Source organism: Cyprinodon tularosa, unplaced genomic scaffold (genome assembly GCF_016077235.1).
Source record: "Cyprinodon tularosa strain WSP-4 unplaced genomic scaffold, ASM1607723v1 ctg1248, whole genome shotgun sequence".
Classification (NCBI taxonomy): domain Eukaryota; kingdom Metazoa; phylum Chordata; class Actinopteri; order Cyprinodontiformes; family Cyprinodontidae; genus Cyprinodon; species Cyprinodon tularosa.
In genome coordinates, this window is record NW_024038057.1 from 59,793 (window position 1) to 80,308 (window position 20,516).

General features: G+C 38.4%; 1 protein-coding gene across 1 annotated transcript; it reads right to left on the reverse strand.

Annotated features, from left to right (window-relative positions):
* Positions 1–2,489: 2,489 nt before the first annotated feature.
* On the reverse strand, positions 2,490–19,415 carry LOC119777565. The gene is made up of 13 exons (XM_038276469.1): positions 19,388–19,415; positions 19,122–19,237; positions 18,721–18,999; positions 18,532–18,627; positions 18,231–18,396; positions 15,431–15,543; positions 15,030–15,308; positions 14,841–14,936; positions 14,545–14,710; positions 8,912–9,062; positions 6,858–7,114; positions 6,627–6,775; positions 2,490–2,843 (listed from the first exon to the last, which is right to left on the reverse strand). The coding sequence occupies exons 1-13, from the start codon at positions 19,413–19,415 to the stop codon at positions 2,490–2,492; spliced, it is 2,250 nt and encodes a 749-aa protein (XP_038132397.1).
* Between the last annotated feature and the right edge of the window lie 1,101 nt (positions 19,416–20,516).

Below are 20,516 nucleotides of genomic sequence, written 5' to 3' on the forward strand. Positions count from 1 at the left end.
AAAAATCCCCTGTGTTTTACAGTTGGTTTGATGTTCTTTTCCTCTAATGTTTTAATTGCCTTCAACATTTCTGAACATTTCCTCTTATCTAGTTTTAAATAATTAAGGATGTGACTCACCCATTTAAGTAAGACACCTTCACAACTTACGTGTTTGTCTACATTCTGACAAATTTTACCCTCTCCCATATGCATTTATTTGAGAGCAAAGATTTCCTCCTTGTACACATCCATTAGGGTTAATCTTGTCTAATTACAAAGGGGTGCCATTTTCTAGCATGCCTGTACAGGCAGGTCATGTTCTACTTGCTGTCAGTGCCTCGCGAAATAAAGGCAGCAAAGTCAGGTGTCATTCCTGGGACTTTGTCATTGATCTACTTGGGGCTCAAGAGGGCCCTGACCTTTTCCCAAAACAGCGAAATAAAATATTTTATCCATTTATTTTGCAATATCCTAAGCACTCTAAGCACTTTAAAAGGATAATTGTTTTTTTAATAGTTTTTAAGAATTTAAATTTAAATCAAAATTCACCACTTTCTGTGATATGTGCTTCTGTGTGTTTTTTATTATGTGGCACAACAGTTTAGCCTGCAAAGTGTTTTTCTCTTCTACTATGACTTCTCAACATCCATGCATATTGCAATCTGTCATTGCTGGTGTAAAACTTGAAAAAGAAAGATTTTCAAAGATTTTCAGAGTGATGCTTTTAGTAATGACAAGGAAAATAGTAGAGAATGTTGCCTGAGAGCAGTGTTGCCATCTTAGTATTTTAGTCATTAAATCTAGTGCCTATTCAGTCCCTGTTTATTAAAAAAAAAATGCCTAGCGCCAAATCTAGAGGTGTTAAAAGTATTAATGTTTATTTCTCAAGTAGAAGTAGAAATTCTACAATTTAAAAACACTTTTGTACAAGTTAGAGTATCCACTTCAGCTCTTTACTGAAGTAAAAGTGTAATAGCAACATTTTTAAAAACTAAAAAAGTAATGAAAGGGAAAAATGTTAAAGGGGTCATAGAATGCAAAACCGAATTTACATTGTCATAGATGAATAACAATAGTTCAGTGGGTGAAATGGATGTACAGAGAAGTTCAAACTCCATCAACACCTCCTTTTCAGCAAATCTCACAATTGTAAACTCCCACCATAAATTCAAATTAAGCAACAAATTTGGTATCAATTCGGGGATGTTGCCTTATTTAGTTCTGACCTGTACTTTTCTTATGCCCTGAGATAGACTACAGACCAGCCCACTGGTTCACTGGCCCAAGGGAGGGGGGGTATGAAGTTGTCTGCTGGGCCGCTGACTGGACCGGACCTCAGCAGAGAGCCATGAGCTGCCATGAGGAGGGGGGCTGGGGCCGGTAACTGACATCTCAAGTCTCCAGGAGTCTCCCTGATATAGATAGTTGCTCACGGATGCCTGCCAGTCAGATAAATAATTTTTTAATGCGAGTGAGAGCGTGCAGGCAATACAATAATTCGTGCACCATGTGCTAATTAGAACTGCTTCGATTGCAAAGGCACAACAAGAGAGAGTGGGTTGTGGGGAGGAGGTTGCTTGTAAAACCTGTGCGTATCTGTCCAAAGCGATGAGCGTTCCAGGCGACTAGTTGTCAGAGAGTGCGTTGATTGAATTAGTCAGAAAAATAAGCCAATACCAAGACCGTAGCTCCAGCAGGTACTTGCAGTGCTAGATGCGGGTCGATGCCTGGTTTGTAGTATTCTAAACAGCATATATTGTGGAATTGTCTGAGCTGTATTTGATTGCTAATGCCAGGGTTCTGCTGCTACAAACTTAGACTGCTTGAGGACATAGGGATACCTTTTCCTCATTCTGCTTCATTCTCTATTCTTCCATTCTGAAATATGCTAGAGACTGGCTATGCTAGAGAACTCTCATGTACAGCTTGAATAATCTGGCACTGATAGCTGGGGGCAAACAGTTTAAATAGAAGCTAAAGTGGTAACGAGAAACTGAGCGCAGCTAGGCAGCTGGAAAAAATGAACAATTAATCCAGTAATCAGTGCCAAGATCATAACAGTGCTATTTATGATGGATATCTAACTGTTTGATTAATTTTCATGGAAGAAAAATGCAAGAAAGACACAGCAAATTTAAATGTGAAGAGATTGTTTATTTTTAATCATAAATGGCTATAAATCTAACCCATAAATACAAACATTTACAATTATTTGATTTGATTATTTTGATTACATTTCTACCAAAATCAGTTTAAATCAGCCCACTTGTAATTAGCCACTTAGACATAATAGTGTTGGATTAGTTAGATTGTAGATTGATACAGCATTACAGAATGTGGTTTTCAAATAAAAATTGTTTTAGATTCTAAATAAACCACTTATGTATTTTTAAATGAGTAAAGATAATCAACATTGGTTGAGGTGACTTCAACTGCAGAGAAGCACTATGTGAGTAAAAAAAGAAAAAGCTCATTAATAAGTCGATAGCAGAAATAAAACTCCCACATTTACATTCCCCTACTACCAACAGAGACATGGAGAACCAGAGCAAGAGCAGTGAGAGTCACAAATTGAGTGAAGTGACTCAGGTTTTCACAACTGCCAGAAATACTATCATCATTAGTGAAAGGCAATGATGTAGCACAGGTGAAGGACAAGTCGAAGTCAGTGCCTGGGGAGGTGAAGTTAACAAAGCCTGGTTTCTTTCCAGTAACACTGTCATTGATCCATTTGTCATACTTTGACACTCGAGCGTAGACTCTGGGTCTCTTTGGAATGGCACAACGATCTCCAAAACTCACTACTCCAGCTTGGACCCACACAAACCCATTGTACACCACCAGAGGTCCTCCTGAGTCTCCCTGTGGAAAAAGAGGAGACTTTGGAAGTGATTGTTAGGAGGCAAATTTTTGTTTTAAATTTTGTTTTGCTTTAGTTCTCTTAACCTTTTCATGGTTTTCAATCTATGACATTGCTTTTCATTGAGCAAAATGTAATTTGAATTTTGGTTGGGCAGGTGTATATTTGCATATTTTTCCTATATAGAGGGGAAGGGAAAAGGGATGAGAAGTACGCTTAGCAATCTTTACGCTCTAGCAATTCAAACGGCACTATAAGGGCGAACAGATTGAAACAAGACCAAAGTGAAAAGTCCAGTGGAGTACATTTGAATGGCATTAGTATATCTGATTTTTCCTGTCAATTTGCATCATGTCAACCAAGCGGGATATTGACTGGATGTTGTTGTGAGGTAGGGTGAAAAAGTATAGTGGAGAGGAAGCAATTAATAGAATCCGAATAGAAGACAGATGTTATTTTGCTGAAATACGGCTAAATAAGGAAATTAGGGCTGCTCTTTAGAGGTTTGTAGTTTTTTGTTTTAAAAAGCTTTGGGGGAGAGGGAGGCCTTGTTCTGCCTATGGGCATGTGAGTATTGGCATTTCCATTTCCATGGGTGGGCCTTCACCATCCCCACAGACAAGGTGTGACACCCCTGCTTCTGACTCATGGGTCTCTTCCCTTACCCATGAGACTGCTGAGGCAGGTGGACTGACTGAATCACCACAACTTCATTCTGGAGTTTATGCCTGGGCATAAACTCAAATTGCCGATCTGTCAGTCTTTTTTTTTTTCTTTTATCGACCAAGAAACCTTTACTGGAAAACCAGGGGTTTTCCCAGGGGACTTTTATTGTCTCACATTTCATTTCACTGTGACTAATGTGTACGGGGGACAGCACATGCTCAAGGACCGGATAATGCCTCTTGAGTAGACACACCCGAACTTCCTTGTTAATGGTCTTGGTAACTTAAACAGGAGAACTCCCCCAAATGCAGACAATTTATAAAGTGTCCAACCACAGAGCGAAAAGTTTGGAATACTGTCACACCCACATGACCTGTGCCTATCATGTCATTCTTGTGGTGCTCTAATTCAGTCTGATCATGTGATGTCCACCTCATTCTAAAATAACGGCCAAATTAAAAAGTGGAACATTGAAGTTGTGGGGTATCTTCAGACATATTTGGACTGCATTGATTTTGATTTTGTTTTCAGGACTGCTACTAGCAATCTGGATCTACAGATGCTGTGCAGATTTACACCAACTTCTGTGAGGACAGCTATATGGCAACATACACCAGGGTGAGGTATAAAAATGATAAACCCTTGTTCCGAGCTAAACTCAGCTGTTGAAGAGAAGAAGGCATTTAGGAGGTGATACAGGGACTTATTAAGGCAAGTAAAGTACAGGTTTAGCAAATACATTTGAGATGTTAACAGACTCTGCTTGTAGAGACTAAATGTCTGGTTATACTAGATTTTTGATGTATGCCCAATTTTAAAGCGTGGTCTGTGCTATGTTATGCCATGCCACAGCACAAGAGAGACAATCACGAACTAGCTGTGGGTCTAGATACCGCTGTGGTGGTGAGGAAGTGGAAAAAAACAAGGGCAAGTTTGTGCGACAACGGAGGGTGGAAAAGAGAGGGGAGCCAGGTGGGAAAAGGGTTCTGTCATTCTGACATACCTCGCTCTTCAAGCTGGTCCATCTTTGGATTTGTTTTCCACAATGGCGGTCATATAAACAAAACAAGCCAGTAAGGTACCAAACAAAAAATACACATAGTATAGAGCAGATGTAGATTTGACCAGTCAGAGGCCTCTTGTCTGCAGCACTGTCTGTGGTCACCTACAATTTCGGAGCAGTGCGCCAGAGTGTCTACGGAGAGGGCATGGGCATATCTACGTTAACTGCGACACATGCAGATGGTTTCTGAGTATAAATCAGCCTTAAGGCCCCATCCAGACAAAGCTGGGTTTGAGTGTAGCTCCTTTGCCCCTTAGGGATCCCACCACTAAAAGGTGACAATAAAACTGCCTATATTTCAAACTAGTATCAATGGATTAGTCTTCTACATGATATCCCTATAACTAGCACACACTGGCATGTTTGTACATGTGAGCCAAAGGAGCCCTTACAGTCCTTAGCATGACAGTGTCTTGTTTTGGAATCCATATGTTAGAAGTTTTTGACTTTATTGTGGATTTCACACATATTACTTGTTGCTCTTTTTGGTCACCAGACATCACAAAATCCTTTTTTTCTAATTAATTGTTTACATTCTACCTTTCCCTTCCTTCTACATTCTCTACCTATGTGTTAGCCCAAGCATGCTGTTGCATTATCCTTACATTGCCTGTTACAGCTTTGTCGGCCTCAGGTTGTTATACTTGAGACTTTCCAGGCATATACCTTATTTGACTCATGCAGATTTTCTTATTTGTAACTTTGGCCTAAACGACCAGTTCTCTGCAAATGACTCTACATCTGTCTAGCAGGGGTTAAGACTGATCACAAGTTAGAACCCTAAGGTTGCCAGAACATTCTTTAGCTTCTTTGTTTGCTCCAAAAACCATGAGGATCATTGACTGAAGGAGCTCCATCTTCCCTCTTTACTTTGCAGTCACAGACATGGATACCTTTTGCTTCCTGGGCACATCATTGCTCAGTAACTCAAGTGACAGCTGAACATAATCTCAGTTTCAAAGAAGGCAAAGCAAATAATGTATTTTGTGCATCAGTTTAATAAGTTCAGATCGCGAAAGACAATTATGTTGCACTTCTTCTCTGCTATGATTGAGTCCATTCTCTCTTCCCCCATCCCATCTGGTATGCCAATGCTAGTAATAAGGACAAGCACAGCTTATCATTTATTGCACTGAGAGGGTGATTGACTGCAATCTTTCTTCTCTTCACAAACTGTACTCCTGCAGAACCCAGAGGAGAGCAGGAAAGACTGTAGTTGACCTCTGGCACATTGGACGCAAACAGTTTCTCCCCTTTGGCAGAAGACTGCAATCCATCAGAACAAGGACATCCCGCTACAAATGTATATTTTTCCATCTGCTACTAGTCTCAAAAACATGGCCCCTGAAACTTTAGGTATTGGTGTAACCCCCAACCCCCCACCAACAGATTCACGTCTGTTATGAAGGTGCCAGTTTTTTTGTAATGAATGGCAAGCCAGGTAGTTTGATATTATACGGGTGATGTTCTTGATTCATACTATGGCGTCACACGATCACACAGGAAGTAGTGCCAGGAAGCCTTCTGTGTCTGCAAGGCCCAATCAAGAGGAGGCTTACAGAAGAGGTTTGTCTCTGCCCAACCTGTCAAAATACATTTTCCTTTTGAGGGTGCAGCCGTCCTTGAGCATGGCCGCTGTATAAAAAATTATATAGCGTGGAAGCAGCTGGCGCAGGCAGAGAGTGGTTTTCTCCTCTCAAGTCACATGTATGATTTTGTGTCGTAGAAAAACCATGCGCAGAAGTAGTTTGTCATACATGCGAGTATTTTTATTATTCTCACGGGGTTTTGAAATAAATGTGACACCATATCATAATCTTTGTATTGTGGCTTTTCTAAAAAAATTTTTTTTTTTTGTTGTGTATCTTTGTGCTTTCTTTACATTCCTTAACTGATTAAGCTGGTATGGTAAGAGAATGGATGACCCAATGAAAGAAAAATGACATGGATACATATTTTACATATTAGACTTGTCTTTCCCTAGAAGCACAGTATACTATAATATATCCTACAGAAAAAAAAATACAGGTATGTGAACACGCAAAATCATAGTCACCTGACATGAGACCTTTCGTCCCAGATCAAAGCCTGCACAAATCATGTTCTCTGTGATGGTGGCAAAGTCTTGATTGTAGCAAGAACACTTATTGTTTCCCACAATTGGTAGTTCTACCTTCTGCAGAATGTCAGGTGTCATCCCATTACCTAAGTGAAGGAATATGTTAATGTTTTGCTGTTATTTTGACAAACATTACTGTTAACTAAAATACATTTTTTTGGAACTTACCAAGGTCCCCAAAGCCAGTGACCCAGCTGGTAGTACCATCATGAAAGGTGCTCTCCACTGAGGCTAAACATATAGGTTGTATGTAGTCTGTAAAGTAGACAGGAGATGAGAGCTTCAGGAGGCAGATGTCATTCTCCAAAGTAGAAGAATCATAGTCAGGATGGCAGATGAAGTGGTCAATTCCCCGAATCACTTCGTTGGCGTTGGGAGTTGATAAACTGTGGACACCCAGATGGACTTCAGCAGTGTGGATTCCACTGAAATGTACAAAAAGAAAAACAAAGTGTTGTGCTGTGTTTGTAAGTTCAGTAGTTGCAAATTGTCATGACTAAAAAGACCTCTAATAGTGTTTTTTATTTTTTTTTAAGGAATTATCATTTAGTTTTAAGAACATTAAAGTGTGAATAATGTCTGCATATAGGCATGGCAAAACCTTTTGGCTTCTGTAAGCAAGCTCAGAGTTAATTTAAAACTACACTTACGCTAAAACTGGCCATAATAATTTGACCAATAACCCATGTACTGAATTTTCTTCTCAAAATGGAATGGTATAAATCAGAGTATGGGAACGGCAATAATGAAGATAATAATAAGAATAATATATTTTATGCACAATATCTAAAACAGCACGGGGAAATCAGTGGAGTTATGCTGTCTGGATAAGATGGTTTTTTAGGTTTTAGGTTTTTTAGCCTTCATTTAGGCTTTAACAGAGGTCAATTATCAGTATTGCAAATATCAGGAGGGCGTAAATTACAGAGTTTTAGAGCAGAGCAGGCAAAAACTCTTCTCCCCATGGTGATAAGGCAGACAGCAGTCTCACTAAGGTGGGTGGAAAAGGAAAGACGTTGGTGGTGCCATTCTGAAGTAGTAGCTCTGACAGGTATAGGGAACCGACATTACCCCTGTAAGACTGGAGTAATGTGATGGAATGATGGGGTTTTGGTAATCAGAGGAGAAATACTTAGAAAATGAAGATATACAGAATAGATTTTATTTTGATGTGGGAGGTGAATGAGAGAGTACTATGTATGGTGATGCACAGATTCTTGAACTAAGGGGAGCAAGAGATGGTGGAACTTTCAGTCGTGAGAGAAACTTTCATTGTTGGATTAAAAACTTTTTTTTTCCTACAGGATGATCTTTCATATTTGCAATTTAGCCTTAGGAATTCAGAGGTGAACCCGGTTTTGGAAATATGTTACCAAGGGAAAAAAGGTAGATGATATAAGGTAGAGGCTCCAGGAGATAGCCTTGAAGCTGCTGGTTGTGACAGGAAATGGATCAGCGCTAAAGGACTTAATTTGGATAAACTGATTGCAACATGAGGTATGGCCACAAGCCAAAGTCCTTTTTGTGCTAAGGTTTCCTTTTTTAAGGAGAATGATAGTCAGTGGAAATATTGAGCACTGTATAAAATCCGACAAGCAGCACTTGTGATAAATTAGGTTTTATAATGTCTCAACAGCATTGCAGACAAATTGCTGGCCATATCTTGGTATTCTTAGCAAATCCACTGAACTATAAATACTATATAATTTTTCCCTAGTTGTTACACTGATTTCCAGACAGTTAAATATTGTGAACAACCAGCAGGAAAAAGCATCCATCTCCCTCACTCACTCTCGGTCTTTCTCTATCTCTCTCTATACATGTAAATATATACCGTATATATCTATATATCTATCTATCTATATATATATATATATATATATATATATATATATATATATATATATATATATATATATATATATATATATATATATATATATATATATATATATATATATGCATAGAGAGAGACAGAGAGAGAGTAAGTGAGAGAGATGGATATTAATTTTTTATACAGTACTATCTGCTACATTTAAAAAATACAATTGTTCTGATCTGAAAAGTACAGTGAACTTGTACTTTTGGTTTAAATTTGTTATAGTTTTACGTGCAAACCTTTGATTGGGTTTTATATTTTATCTGCATTAAAGAAATGGAAAAGAAAGGCAGCTAATGTTGAAATAATTATAAAGATCCTCAATGACTAAGGGAAATCTCACCTTCCTACACAGTGAGCAGAAGTCAGCACCCACTGGTCAGAGATCAGGGATCCGCCACAAAAGGAGGAACCACCAGCTCTCTGTAAGCTTGCTTGCCAAGGCCAACGTCCAGCAGTTGCATCCTGACCTCCAACGATCATGGCACTTGTACCTACATAACCACATTCTTACATGGAAAAAAGAAAAGGGGAAAAAAAATTAAAAACTGAAAATATTGGTCATATCCAAGTTCTGTATGAGAGTCAAGATTGATTTAAATTATGTAAAAAATAATTAAACCATAACCTACATTTTTCTGAAATGAAAAATGTAAATCTCCTTTTTATTGGTGTTTTACATTATTAGATGATCTAGTCAGGACAGCAAAGCTACAACAATTTCAAATACACAAAATGAAACCAACATGCAACATTTTGTTTTTAACAATGTAAGCACATTCCAAAATGCCTAGACATGTGTAAAATGTGTGTAATCTTAAAACTAAAAGTCATGCAGATGTAGAAGAAAGGTGCAAATTGTATTAGATTATTCAAATGGCTACAGTATATGGTAAGATTTTATTTATATTTTGTTTCTACATTGAAATTTCTTTTACAATGGTGGAAGAATATAAATTATACAGAATTTAAAGATTTTCACTTGTACATTATAGTACTAAGGTTACCCAAGGAAAACTACTGGTTAATCTCAAAAGAAGAAATTACTTGTTAAAATAATGAACAATTAAATTGGAAACTTACGGGGCATTTGTGCTTGACAACCTAAAATACAGAACAAAGATGTGCTTATCAATTTTGAAGGACATATTTTCAAATGTTTTTAGATTTTGAACATAGACCCAGACTGATAACAAAACGATACCGATAGCCTAAAAAAGAGCATTCACATTATATTCTTTTAGTTTGATGGTTGATATTTTGTATTGATGCCAAATATTTCAAGGATTTTTCTAGATTTCACTAGGTCATGCTTTATATTAAAGCAGATGATTCATTTTTGCAATCAACACCACTTCCTAGCATGATAAATATGTAAATTAGTGCAGCTAAAAAAATCCAGATATGAAGGTTGAAAATAATAATAAATATTAAAATAAAAATTAGTAATAGCTATAATGTGAGTTTTAGTTTGAAATAAAATCTGCAATGATCTGCTCAGTCATATCTAAAAGCTTTTAATTAATAGGGAATGTTAAGATCTTATCTTGAAAACCTGGTGCAATTGTGCTCTAAAGCGAAGGGAAACCTATTGCCGATGTTTATATATTTAGAAGAGTATTGTATTCTAATTTGGAAAGTGAGGGATGGTTCTATTGTAAGAATAAGTAAAGATCCAAAAGTTATAAGGACCCCTTTCCAGCTTTTATAAACCATTATACCCCTACAGTAATATCAGCTTAATATTTAAATAGTTTCTGTGGAAAGGTGAGGGTTTTATTTTGAAATATTCAGTTTGTTGTGGTTCAAAACGGAAATAGTAATTTCCGAAAACAGTTCAGTTCTTTTCATAATACTAAGTCTCCTAATGCAGTAATTTAACATTAAACTTTTTACATTAACAAACATGATGGGAAGGATTCTCAGCCATCCAGGTCATAGTAATTCAAAAAAGGTTAACAAACAAACCACTTGACTTTGTTTCCAAGTTTAAAGACGTTTCGCCTCCCATCCTGGACGCTTTTTCAATTGAATATGTCAGAAATAGCATTGAGTTTTTTTGTTTTTTTTCCTGGTTCTTAGTTTATTCTAGTAAATTTTAGTCCCATTTTAATTCTTGTTGATCTTGTAGCCCCCTAGTGCCACACTCTTTTCCCTAATCCGTTTCCTCCTTTTAATCATGACTTTCCACTACGATGAAGCTGGATTTATTCTTAATAAGGCTGGTTAACAGCGCAATGTACACTGACCAGGAAACCTGCTCTGGCGCAGCATAGTTTTCAGGATTGTTCTCAGTCCTATAAAACGCTCCATCTAGATGCCAATCAGCTATTCAAAAAACAAATTCTATTTTTAATTTTTTTATTTATCCATTTTCATTTTTCCTCCTCTTTGACATACTACCAACATTTTAACTGTCTAATATCCTTATCCTTTACTTGTTTCTTTATAATTGATATAGGAAGCTACACTCACCGGCCACTTTATTAGGTACACCTGTCCAACTGCTCGTTAACACTTAATTTCTAAGCAGCCAATCACATGGCGGCAGCTCAGTGCATTTAGGCATGTAGACATGGTCAAGACAATCTCCTGCAGTTCAAACCGAGCATCAGTATGGGGAAGAAAGGTGATTTGAGTGACTTTGAACGTGGCATGATTGTTGGTGCCAGAAGGGCTGGTCTGAATTTTTCAGAAACTGCTGATCTACTGGGATTTTCACGCACAACCATCTCTAGGGTTTACAGAGAATGGTCCGAAAAAGAAAAAACATCCAGTGAGCGGCAGTTCTGTGGGCGGAAATTGTCATGATCTCGGCGCTGATGGTTTGGTTTTCTCCTTTGCTCCTTGCTTTCCTGTCTAATTGGTTCTGCGGCTGATTTTTGCCGATCATTTCCACCTGGTTCCTCTACTATTTAAGTTGTGTGTTTGCCTCCCATCAGCGCCAGGTTATTCTTGTGTTTTTGTGATACGTTCCCTAGCAATCTGTAGTCTGCCTGTTTCCCTCATATTGACCAGTTTCTGCCCTGAGGATTTCGAGATTTTGCCTTGCCCCCGTCTGCTCTGTTTGTCCTATCTGATCCTGGATTCTACCGGCTTCTGAACCTGGAACTGTCGTCTGACTTCGGCCTTGGATTTCCCTTCTGGACTCTGTTGCTGCTCGGCGTCTGCTGCGCGCTCTCTAGGAACTCTGGGGGCGTCGCCTGCCGCAACTGCGGTCAAAGCTCCGCAAACAGACTGAACTTTGAATCAGGTCAGTGACTTTGCTCCAAGTTGTGTTAAAGCTCCATATCCAGTCACTGATCTGTATTCTCCCATTTCTGCAGAAATCCGCCCCGCAGCAGACGAGCAGCCCCGCGCACCTGTTTTGTTAAATAAACGCTTTGAACTTTCCCACTGCCTGTCTCGCCTCGAATTCTGGGTCCTACATTCTGAGATCATTACAGAAATGCCTTGTTGATGCCAGAGGTCAGAGGAGAATGGCCAGACTGGTTCGAGCTGATAGAAGGGCAACAGTGACTCAAATAACCACCCGTTACAACCAAGGTGGGCAGAAGAGCATCTCTGAACGCACAGTACGTCGAACTTTGAGGCAGATGGGCTACAGCAGCAGAACACCACACCGGGTGCTACTCCTTTCAGCTAAGAACAGGAAACTGAGGGTACAATTTGCACAAGCTCATCGAAATTGGACAATAGAAGATTGGAAAAAAGTTGCCTGGTCTGATGAGTCTCGATTTCTGCTGCGACATTCGGATGGTAGGGTCAGAATTTGGCGTCTACAACATAAAAGCATGGATCCATCCTGCCTTGTATCAACGGTTCAGGCTGGTGGTGGTGGTGTCATGGTGTGGGGAATATTTTATTGGCACTCTTTGGGCCCTTTGGTACCAATTGAGCATCATTGCAACGCCACAGCCTACCTGAGTATTGTTGCTGACCATGTCCATCCCTTTATGATCACAATGTACCCAACTTCTGATGGCTACTTTCAGCAGGATAATGCGCCATGTCATAAAGCTGGAATCATCTCAGACTGGTTTCTTGAACATGACAATGAGTTCACTGTACTCAAATGGCCTCCACATCTTTGGGATGTGGTGGAACGGGAGATTCGCATCATGGATGTGCAGCCGACAAATCTGCGGCAACTGTGTGATGCCATCATGTCAATATGGACCAAACTCCCTGAGGAATGCTTGCAGCACCTTGTTGAATCTATGCCACGAAGAATTGAGGCAGTTCTGAAGGCAAAAGGGGGTCCAACCCGTTACTAGCATGGGGTACCTAATAAAGTGGCCGGTGAGTGTATACAGTATATAGCTGTAGCGCTGCAGGTAGAGACAGGAAAATACAAAACCTAAATTTTTCCCTCTGTCCTGTGTCAGGTAGCAGCACAACCATCAATTTAAAATAGAAACAGCTCGGCAGCTCTCAACTAAGAAACATGCCTCAGGAACTGCAGCTTGAGAACTTTGGACTGTTCTCACCTCTAGAATGTCCGCTCCCTATGCAGGCGGTCACAGTATGTAAGACTTAGACAGATATATTTTGTCATTTTGTATGCACAAGTGTAAACAAAAAGAAATTTCGTTTAGAACAGCTCTCTAGAAAATTTAAATTTAACAATTTAAAAGTGCAGCTTTGATAAGGTAAGCAGGAGTTGTTGTTGAGCGGCTACTACTGCCTCCAGCTGCTGAAGCACTCGCTTCTCTTGGCTCAGGGCAGGAAGAGGACGTTGATGACAATGCTGTGAGGTGGTGGTAGCCCCCTGGGTAAACACTTTGATGTAGCAAAAAAAATCCCTGCAGTTTCTGTCAAGGATTTGTCTATATTTTCTGGATAAATTTATCATTCAGAAAAGACCAATAGCAGCCTGTACAATAAAGCAACATTAATGGGTTAGCACAGGGATGCTCAGAGAGCCATATTGGACCAAAAAAAAATAAATAAATAAATAAATCTGTCTGGAGCTGCAAAAATGTAAAAGTCTTATATATGCCTCATATGGCAACACGGGCTCTAAGTGTATATAAAAAAGGACTATGTGGACTTAAGGATATAATAAGCGTTCATGATTAAATGTTTAACCTGGAGCAAATGTCCCATAGCAACACAAGGTGATGGAGGAGGAGTGAACGCTCTCACTGCGCGCAGCTTCACCACCGTTCACCGTGTGGTTTAAAGTTTATTGCATTGAGGAAAGTATAGCAACAGCATAAAGGAATCTTTCTGTGGTGGACGTGCTTCTGTTGGGAGGAGTTGATTGAGTCATGAGGAACCAACTGACATCCATCAGAGCAGAGCTCTCTAACCCTAAAATCCCACATCCTCCATCAGCAGCGTTCCTGGGTGTGATTTATATTTTTAGGATTTGGGGAAAAAATGGAATAAAGTTCCCATCCCTGCATCAGAGCGCTACCTGTTTGATCGGTGGATTGTTTTCCATCCTTGCAACCAAATTAGCAGCAGTTGTGGAGTTTGGAGATGCATCCAATTCTTAAATCTATCTTTGCTGTGAGCTGTGGTCGACAGGGGAGGCTGTATATTGGGCATCCTGAACTCACAAGACATGTTTTCGCAGTTACAATACTGACCACTGATTTGGTCAGAGAGCATTCTAGATGCTGATATGCAGTTTTAGCAGAAAGATCAATGCATTTCCTTTTTATTAGCCATCAACTTCAGTAACTGCTATGTAGCAGAGAGTTAAGAATGAAAGCCTCTTTCTTTAAAAAAGAATAAAAACAAAAAGTAAAAAAGAAAAATCTTTGCCATACACACAAGCACATGCACAAGTTGGGCCCAGGTCAACGGACTGGGCAATTATCTGTTTTGTGATGTTCAGTATTCAGTGCACCTACTGTAATAGCCCTTCTGTTCTACCATGTGACACATACAGGAGTTGTTGCTTATTCCCCTAATGCATGTTCAAATAATGATAAAGAGATATATTTAGTAATATTTCCCTCTTACCATTAAAAGTGCAGTCCCTTGTACCATTATCTACACGAAAAGCCCACCGACCAGGTACATTGACGTTACTACCATGGCTTAAAAGGGAGCTGTTGAAGATTGTGTTATTAGAAAACGATCCATGGATGGTGAAGTGGTGAGAGGAATAAGCTGTGTCATATCCAGCCTGAAAATAACAGATTCATAAAAATAAATTTCAGTCATTGTCAGAAAATATACATTGGATAGTCCAAAAACAGGACACCTACAAAATGGTCTATGCAGATATTTATATATACATATATAAGTGCTCTAACCTCTATAGAGGTCTCCCACGGTGCTAGGGGCCCATAATTGAGAAGCACAAATGAATTATTCCCATTGGAAGACAAGACTGCCTGAAAGGTTGAATGCTAGGGAAAAAGGGCAATTTTTAAAATAATATGCAGATTAAATAGAGTTTATATACTTCCATTTCACAAATGACATCAAATCAGTTCCCTTACTGTTTCAGGCCTTGAATAATAGGGAACTTTATGCCATGTTGCAATAAAGATCCAAGTGGCATGAAAGTTAACTTGTGGGAAGTAAGAGTTGATGTCCTGGGTAACTTGTTGGAGAATAGAGCCATTGGTGTACTGAACATAGTAGATGTTACCACTTTGCCTATTGTCTAAATCGGTCCAGTAAGGAGCAATGATGTCTCTGCCTCCATACATTGGAAACGGTTTTGGTAAATAACTACTCCATGGTGCTTCAAAGGTCAGATGTCCATTGTGATTCACCTGCAAGCAAAACACCCAAATACTGTACTGCTCTTAAAGAACTTCTTTGATTATAGTTTGAACATTGTCTTCACAATTAAAAAGAAAAGTAGCTGAAAGTCTAAGAAAGAAGGTAAACCTACATAAATCTGAGAGTAAGATTTGCCAAAATAGTTGAAGGGTACGTGGAGTGGAATCCGTGGAGAGCTTCCATCAAGTTCTCGAGAGCTTGTTCCTCCAATGTGGTAAAGGGGTCCTAAAAAAAATACAACATAGATATCTTTTTTTTTAGTCTAACTTTAAAGTCAGCTTTGTTCTATTGTTTCTTCAAACCAACCATAGAAAAGAAAAAAAACTTGAACCCAACCAAGCCAAATATCTCCTGTTTAACCCCCACACACTCACTTGCATGGTATTGTATCTCCATTTTCATTGTAGACCTTCTTAAAGGGCTTTTATTTACAAAATATTCGAGCAAAAACAAGTTTGGGATAAACACGAAAGAAGGGTCCTAAAAGATACAATATGGATTATCTTATTGATTTTAATCTGAATATGATTTGGTCATTCATTTGTGATTCAGTTTGAATTTTGTTCATAAAATAGTCTAGAAACATGGAGAACATTTTCCATTTTTATTTTTCTTTAACATTTTAAGTCAACTATATTTAAAGGTAAATAAAGAGGGAATGCATTATTTATTTTATTTTTTGTGTTTGTTTCATTTTGGGCTCTTACACCATCTTGTGGCTGCTCAGTGGGGTAGTGGGTAGCACTGAAGGTTGCGGGTTCAATTCCTGGCCCAGGGTCTTTTTGCATAGAGTTTGCGTGGGTTCTTTCCAGGTACTCCGGCTTCCTCCCACAGTTACATAACAGTCAAACATGACGGTTATGTAATTGGCCTCTCTGAATACTCCATAGGTGTAAGTATGACTGGTTGTTTGTCTCTCTGTTGCCCTGCAATGGACTGGCAACCTGTCCAGGATGTACCCTGCCTCTTGTCTGTAGACAGATGGAGATAGGCACCAGCACCTCTCGCGATCCCATTTGAAATAAAGTGTGTCAGAAAATGGATGGATACCATCTTGTATTTAAGAGCTCAAATAACCTAAGCCTGCTAGACGCTGGAAGTGTAAAAGACCCTTATTTTAAAAATCTGATCCACTGAACAAAATCAGTGGTTGCAGTGAGCCATTCCAATTACTTCAACTTTAAAAAGTTACTACAAGCCGGTAGGAGAGGATGCAGAAATGCTTCCCAGAGATGCCATATCTCTACTACTGGACTGGTGATGCGTAACGCTTTTTTACAATGGGATGATTTACAACAAAGCACCCATTTTCAATCTATAGTTTCTAAAAGAGTTGTATCTAGAGGTGACTTTAGAGGTTTTATCAATTACCTCGTGGTTTAAAGTTGAAACAAGTCGATTTCATATTATTGTATGCAAAAAATGTTTACGTGCTGGTAGATGTGCTATGTCACAGACAGACAGACAGACAGGCATATTTTACTTACCTTAGTTCTGAATACATTTGAGATACGTGAAGGTAATACTTTAAACATTTTGCAGGGAAGGAGCCGGAGCCAAACTCTCGACTTACCTGGGCTTTGAGTTGTCATTTCTCCTATAGAAGCACAAAAACACCAGTAAACATAAATTAAGATAACAAAAATGAAAATACATTAGACATTTTAAAGTATCTGTTACAGTTTAGACAACTGCTTTTATTGGAATGCCCAATAAAATATTGTTATTCTTTTATACATGCCTATTTGCAATTATTATTATTGTTAATAATAAATAGTAAGAATACTAAGCAGACAGACTGACAGACATTCTGACTACCTGGGTTTTGAGTTGTCATTCCACCTACAAAAACACAGATGACGTTCATCAAATTAACATACATAAAGTCAATACATTACACCTTGTTTGGATTGTGCTTTTGTTAAATAGATCCAGACCTTTAACGTACCTGGGTTTTGAGTTGTCATTCCTTTAATAAAAAGCCAAAAATCTCATTAAATATAAAATTAGAATAACAAATCTCAATACATTTAAAGGTGTATAGTTAAATTAATGATCCGTGCCAAAAAGTCAGAAAAACCATTTGATCAAGATAAAAAACAAAGTTTGTAAAAAAAAATTTCAGAAGATCAAAGACCAATACATAAAGAAAAAGAATCATTTCTAAATTAATAGAAGATGCATGTGTGAGAAACCTTCAAAGCTGCTATTGAATATAATTTAGTGCAACACTATACCTGTAATTCTGCCCTCTGGTATTGCCACTTACGCCTCATAAAACTATCATTACCATATTCCATATCATTACTTTGGTGAAGAGAAAAGTTATGAACTTTAGGTTGACAGCTGAAGTTGACGGCTAACTTTTTATTACCCGTCAACTTCAGTGACCGATATGAAGCAGAGGGTTACGAATAAAGCCCTCTTTCTTTAAAAAAGAATAAAAATAAAAAATAAGTAACAAAAAAAAAAACTTTGCCACACACACACACACAAGTTGGGCCCGGGTCAACTGACTGGGTGTTCCCCCACTGTCCTCAGTTGTGATCAGCTTAATATCTGTTTTATTTTACAATGACTTATACTAAGGCCATGATACTGTGCAATTCTTTGAGGAAATTATCTGTTTTGTGAAATATAAAGTTTCTTTCGTACAATTTTGAAATGATGGCGTAATTTTCTTTTAAGGCTACAGTCAGATACTCCACTAATTTCTTTACTTTGGCTGTCCCCAATAAAGGGGTCAGACAGGACTATCAAAACTGAAGGGATGTTTAGTATTTAGTACACCTACTGTAATAGCCCTTCTGTTCTACCATGTGACACAGACAGGAGTTGTCACTTATTCCCCTACTGCATGTTCAAATAATGATAAAGAGATATATTTACCGGTAGTGATGTTTCCCTCTTACCATTAAAAGTAAAGCCCCTTGAACCATTATCTACACGAAAAGCCCACCGACCAGGTACATTGATGTTACTACCATGGCTTAAAAGGGAGCTGTTGAAGATTGTGTTATTAGAAAATGATCTACAGATGGTGAAGTGGTGAGAGGAATAAGCTGTGTCATATCCAGCCTGAAAATAACAGATTCATAAAAATAGATTTCAGTCATTGTCAGAAAATATACATTGGATGGTCCAAAAACAGGACATCTACAAAGTGGTATATGCATACAGTATATTTATATATACATATATAAGTGCTCTAACCTCTATAGAGGTCTTCCTCGGTGCTAGGGGTCCATAATTGAGAAGCACAAATGAATAATTCCCATTGGAAGCCAAGACTGCCTGAAAGGTTGAATGCTAGGGAAAAAGAGCAATTTTTAAAATAATATGCAGATTAAACATAGTTTATATACTTCCATTTCACAAATGACATCAAATCAGTTTCCTTACTGTTTCAGGCCTTGAATAATAGGGAACTTTATGCCAAGTCGCAATAAAGATCCAAGTGGCATGAAAGTTAACTTGTGGGAAGTAAGAGTTGATGTCCTGGGTAACTTGTTGGATAATAGAGCCGTTGGTGTACTCAACATAGTAGATGTTACCACTTCTACTATTGTCTAAATCGGTCCAGTAAGGAGCAATGATGTCTCTGCTACCATACATTGGAAACTGCTTTGGTGAATAACTACTCCATGGTGCTTCAAAGGTCAGATGTCCATTGTGATTGACCTGCAAGCAAAACACCCAAATACTGTACTGCTCTTAATGAACTTTTTTGATTATAGTTTGAACATTGTCTTAACAATTAAAAAGAAAAGTAGCTGAAAGTCTAGGCAAGAAGGTTAACTTACATAAATCTGAGAGTAAGATTTGCCAAAATAGTTGAAGGGTACGTGGAGTGGAATCTGTGGAGAGCTTCCATCATCTTCTCGAGAGTTTGTTGTTCCTCCAATTTGGTAAAGGGGTCCTAAAAAATACAACATATATTAACTTTCATTTTAGTCTAACTTTAATGTCAGCTTTCATCTATTGTTTCTTTAAACAACCATAGAAAAGAAAAAAAAAAACTTGAAACCAACTAAGCCAAATATCTCTTGTTTAACCCCCACACACTCACTTGCATGGTATTGTATCTCCATTTTCATTGTAGACCTTCATAAAGGGCTTTTATTTACAAAATATTCGAGCAAAAAAATGTTTGGGATAAACACAAAGAAGGGTCCTAAAAAATACAATATGGATTATCTTATTGATTTTAATCTGAATATGATTTGGTCATTTGTGATTGAATTAAAATTTTTATTTTCATTACCATTTTAAGTCAACTATATTTAAAGGTAAATAAAAAGGGAATGCATTATTTATTTTATGTTTTGTGGTTGTTTCATTTTGGGCTCTTAGACTGTCTTGTGGCTGCTCAGTGGGGCAGTGGGTAGCAATGCTAACTTACAGGAAGAAGGTTGTGGGTTCGATTCCTGATCCAGGGTCTTTTTGCATAGAGTTTGTGTGGGTTCTCTCCAGGTACTCCGGCTTGCTCCCACAGTTACTTAACAGTCATGTTTGACTGTTATGTAATTGGCCTCTCTAAATTCTCCTTAGGTGTGAGTATGAATGGTTGTTTGTCTCTCTGTTGCCCTGCCATGGACTGGTAACCTGTCCAGGGTGTACCCTGCCTCTTGTCTGTAGACAGCTGGAGTGCATAAAGAAAATTATTATTTCTAAATTAATAGAGGATGCCTATGTGAGAAACCTTCAAAGCTGCTATTGAATATATTTTAGCGCAACACTAAAACACTAGAGGGTGCTACTGCTAATGTTGGTAATGTTCAGACTATCTCCATCTGAAGTTTTTTTTTCTGTGATATCTCTGTATCTAAGTAACTTTAACCGTCCAGAACCACTTCTGGGATTCTGATGTTTTTGCGTTTAATTTTCTCACCGCCATCTTTTGCTGAGTCTCTTTTGGATTTCCTTGCTTATTTAATAAACGCCCAGCTTGGGTATCCACAGTTTTGGAGAGCATCTTTGATGTGTTTCTGTTCTTTGTGCTTCCCTTCTGTTTTAGTAGGGACATGTTCTGCCCGGTGTTGTAAGGTTCTGATCACTGAGAGTTTGTGTTCCAGTTGGTGGTGTGAGTCAAAAAGAAGATACTGGTCTGTGTGAGTAGGTTTCCTATACACTTCAATGTTTAGGCTTCCATCTCCTTCCATGTTCACCAAACAGTCCAGGAAGGGTAGTTTGTTGTC

Bases quoted from the DNA above. Each gene is read 5' to 3' on its own strand.
- LOC119777565 (XM_038276469.1), bottom strand. From the start codon at position 19,415: ATGAAAATGGAGATACAATACCATGCAA. The intron at 18,397-18,531 runs GTTAGAGCACTT...TGTTATTTTCAG, and splicing joins CGAGGAAGACCTCTATAGAG to GCTGGATATGACACAGCTTA. The intron at 14,937-15,029 runs GTAAGGGAACTG...CTTTTTCCCTAG, and splicing joins ATTATTCAAGGCCTGAAACA to CATTCAACCTTTCAGGCAGT.